The sequence below is a fragment of the Cyprinodon variegatus genome, unplaced genomic scaffold (genome assembly GCF_000732505.1).
Source record: "Cyprinodon variegatus isolate N-32 unplaced genomic scaffold, C_variegatus-1.0 Scaffold1220, whole genome shotgun sequence".
Classification (NCBI taxonomy): domain Eukaryota; kingdom Metazoa; phylum Chordata; class Actinopteri; order Cyprinodontiformes; family Cyprinodontidae; genus Cyprinodon; species Cyprinodon variegatus.
This window is the reverse complement of record NW_015151673.1, coordinates 120629-124813: the sequence shown is the minus strand read 5'-3', so window position 1 is coordinate 124813 and position 4185 is coordinate 120629. Positions and strand designations below refer to the sequence as shown.

Genomic DNA, 4185 nt, shown 5'->3' with positions numbered 1-4185 from the left:
TATGTTAGATGTAACATAACATCTAGATGTAACATCTAGATGTAAGCAGCGAGGGTCCGAGGAGCCGGCCTTCAGGTGTGGAGGATGTCACAAAGAGGGAATCTATCATCAGGTTTCTATTTCTACGTCAGACGCTCAGCTGCGACCTGCTGGGATTCTTTCCGCCCTACACGGCAGCGGTGACCCGTTTATACACTTGCTTGAAAACAGCCTGATACAGACGTCTGCTTCCGTTTGACCATTAAAGAAGGTAAAAGTGTCCAGAAGGTGATTAAAGAAGCTGAGGAAGCAGGATGGAGTTCAGAGGTCATCAGACTGGGCTGCAGGCCTGAGGCTGGCTGACGCCGCCTGCTGAGGATGCATGAACCTCAGAGACGGCTCATTAAAGCTCTGCTGCATCTTCTCCTCAGGTTTTCCTGGGTCCGGATGGCGAGGTGGAGGAATACTCTGTGATCTCCATCCAGAGGAACACACCCATCAGCTCAGACCTCCTTCTGGACCAGGAGGAGGAGCATCTGTTCATCATGACCCCTAACATGGTACAGAAGCGGTTCATGCTGCATGCCTGCACCCCACCGTGTTAAAGAAGGAAATGACTCTGGTTTCTGCTCCAGTTCTCCCAGTAATGCTGCTGGGATTATTTCTGATATTATTCCGGTTCTGTCCTTGTTGCTCTGGGAATGTGGGCCATCTATTGTTTGTAATCAGATTTCTGCCAGCTTAGCGGGATGATTTGCACTACTGAACGTGATTGTTTTTGTCCCGGCTGCAGCTGCAGAAGAGGCCCGTGGCTGAATGCCAGCAGCACCCAGACTGCCACTCCTGCCTGCTGGCCCATGACCCCTACTGCGGCTGGTGCATCCTGGAGGGAAGGTGAGATCAGCAGCACAACCGGCCAGGCCACCTTAAAAAGCTCACTGCTGATTTTATTGGTGGGCTTCCATTCAGCCGGACTGATCCGTTCCTCTGGATTATTTTCTCTTTGACGCCCGTAAAGTTTAGAGATTTTAAGGCAGATCAAAGTCAGTCGGTCCGCAGGGCGAAAACATCTCAAAACATTTCCACGAATCGAGACTCTGTTCCATCTAAGGGCATTTTTAAACCTGCCAAACATTTGGATTTTTTTGTAACTTTAAGAGACATTTTATAGTTTTTACCAAAAAATATTTTTAAGCCCCGCCCCCTCTTCTCTCCTGGTTTTCTCCCTTCCCTCCTGCTGGGAAACGATATGACTCCACTGAAAACATGGCTTCATAAATGGGTAAAACTTTTTTTGAACTTAATTGATCTCACATTGGAGAAATTTACTCTGCATTTAATCCATCCCCTATGGGAGCAGTGGGCTGTCATTGTGCGGCGCCCGGGGTACAATGTGGGGTTAAGGGTCATGCTCAGGGACCCAGAGTGCAGGCTATGGGGATCGAACCGGATACTTACAAGTGCTCTATTCCAACCCACTCAGTCCCTGTTTGTCCCTTTGCAGCCTCCGTAATCAAAGATGGCGAAGCAGCAGGGCACCTTCCATCGGCTGCAGCGCCACTTATGTGTTTAAAACGATTCACCCTGAGTCATAGGAAAGCTTTATTAGGACTTTTATTAGACTGAATGTGTTTTTATCAGAGAAATATTTTATTTTTGATGATTAAAAAGTCAAACTAGCAATACAGATCTATAAAGGATCAAGTTTGGAAGCATCAGAGCGGTTTTCAGTTACGTCCTGAACACTTCCGGACCGCTGTCCAGTTTTCCCCCTGGTGGCGTTTGCTGAGGCGGGTTAAACGGTGCAGACATCCAACGCCTGGTTTGCCTCTCGTCCTTCAGGTGTGTCCTGAAATCAGAGTGCAGCCGTGGAAGCCGACCAGGCCAGTGGCTGTGGAGCTTCGACATGGAGCAGCAGTGTCTGAGCGTCCAGGACCTGAACCCCTTCAACATCAGCAGGGAGGAGAGCAGGACGGTAAGACCTGCAGACGTCTTCCCTACAGGGACTTGCTTTAAGAAAACACTCTGAGGTCTAGGAAGGCTCATTAGAGGCGCTCCATCGCCGTCCACCACCATCTTCCTGCTTTCCCCTTGGTGTTGGTCCTTCCCCACTAACTGCAGCTGCAGCAGGGGAAGCTTTTCCCACAGAGAGGCTGCTGACGGTTTGCTTAGTGAAACCCAGGTGCTATCCTTTGTTTTCCCAGACATTTGGTTGTGATTTGAATGTGGACAGAGACGTTTCTCTCTCTGCAGGTGTCCCTGTCCATCCCAGGACTCCCCCTGTTGGACAGAGGCGAGTCCTACTCCTGCTCCTTCCAGTCCAGCTCCAGCCCTGCCACCATCACCCAGGCTGGAGTTGCATGCCAGTCTCCAGACTCCAGCAGAATTCCTTCGGTGCCTCCTGGACAGGGTGGGTCCGGTGGGGGGGGGGGAACTGTCTGAGGGATTTTAATTACTGCTATGAGCTTTTTGCTTTTGTGACGGAGGGATTTGGAGGCCAGCTGGGTTGGGATTAACCTTTATGCTGTGTTTGGATCAGCGGACGTTTGCACGCACGCAGCTCTAATCTAATCGAATGCATTCCAGTTTCCAACCAGCTTTAATACTGGATCCATCCACTGGAGCTTTCATTTCCGTTAGTGTCCCATTAGAGACGGAAAAAAACAGAGAGACGCTCACATGATGCATTAAGCAAAACTTTGGAGGTGATTCTGCATCAACAGGTTCAGAACAAACATTTTCCTCAGTTTACTTAAAAAAAAACAAAAAACGTAAATATTACGGCAGGTTTCATTTCAGGAACGAGACGACCTGATCCGGTTCTAGTTTTAAAGCTGTCCAATCAGACGGTCCCGTTTGATCTGATGTCACTGCAGCAGGTAGCCCATCATTAGCAGCAGCGGCTCTGCTAGTGGAGTCATGGCAGCAACGCCTCGTCTGACGGTTTTTAATTAACCGGAGATAAAACCATAGATCTATGGCCCATACCTGCTTCCATCTATTGTCTCTTCATGGTTCATGTCTGGATCTAAAAAAATGTTTCCGTCTGTTTCAGCTGAGATTTATTTGTTATGTACGGAAGAAAAACAGTCTCAATGAAATCTACTTTTTTTATCTAGGCTATAATTTAAAAACTTAAATTTTTTTTAAACATTGAATTCCTTACACTGATTTTTTATCCAGTAAAAATAACATTTTTCTCCAAAAAATTTAGCTGCAAAAAAATTCATATGCAAATGTTTTGACGTTTTGGTGAACTGAAGCCAAAGCAATCTACGCTCCATGCAGCCGAGCAGCTTCTAGCCAATGAAATGAGCTCCTTTGGTCATGTGACCCAACAGTTGGGCGTAACTTTGTTCCTAAACTAAACGAAGCTGAATGAGGAGTTTTTCTTGTTAAATAGATATGATTACAAAACTACAGGTAGCTACTAATAGACAGCCATTAGAGTTTTTCATCTAATGACTAATAACTGAGCCGATCGCAGCTAGTGCGGCACCCCCGTCTGCCCAGGCTCTTGGTTTGACCCGGAAGAAGCGGCCGGCTGCAGATGAGCTAATTTCATTGGCTAAAAGCTGCTTCTCTGCATCGAGTGTAGATTGCTGAAGCTTAAGTTCACCAAAAGGTCAACACATTTGCAGGCGACTTTTTTGCAGGTTAATTTTTTGCTGCTGAATTTTCACCATATATAAATTCATGGTAAGGAATTTAATGTCCAAAAAAATTTCAGTGTTTAAAAAGCCATCTACAAAAAAAGGCAGATTCCAATGAGACTGTTTTTCTTCCATAGTTTTGGTCTCATGTTCATCATGTAAAGAAGAATGAAGGGATGATGATGCTCATCATCATCATCATCAGATGCTCAGTCTGTGTTCTTTCTTCAGATTTTGTCACCCTGGCCTTGTCTGTTCGCTTCGGGGACGTCACGGTGGCAGAGAGAGATTTCACCTTCTATGACTGCATGGCGGTGAAGCAGCAGTCAGGAAGCACGCCGTAAGTTTCCCAGACTTCATTGCTTCGTTTAATACCTGCTCCTGCTTTTCTGTGGCTTCATCACTTCTTATGAATAATAACCTTCTGATTGGCCCATGGACCACAGGAGTTTTTAGTGAAGACAGCTTTGGATGGAAATTGTCCTTCAGAGCAGCTCCACAGTGATTCAGCAATCCCTCACACTAAACATGAATGTAACGACGTTTGAGAGGA

The 4185-nt window shown here is 46.5% G+C and overlaps 1 protein-coding gene across 1 annotated transcript in view; it reads left to right on the top strand.

Annotated features, from left to right (window-relative positions):
• LOC107102236 (plexin-B1-like) overlaps positions 1-4185 on the top strand; it is a 99825-nt gene that overhangs the window by 64304 nt on the left and 31336 nt on the right. Inside the window, exons 6-10 of the mRNA XM_015401449.1 lie at positions 411-539; positions 773-873; positions 1822-1954; positions 2233-2389; positions 3864-3972. Of these exons, the coding sequence (XP_015256935.1) occupies positions 411-539; positions 773-873; positions 1822-1954; positions 2233-2389; positions 3864-3972 (629 nt within the window). The remainder of the gene's footprint in view (positions 1-410; positions 540-772; positions 874-1821; positions 1955-2232; positions 2390-3863; positions 3973-4185) is intronic.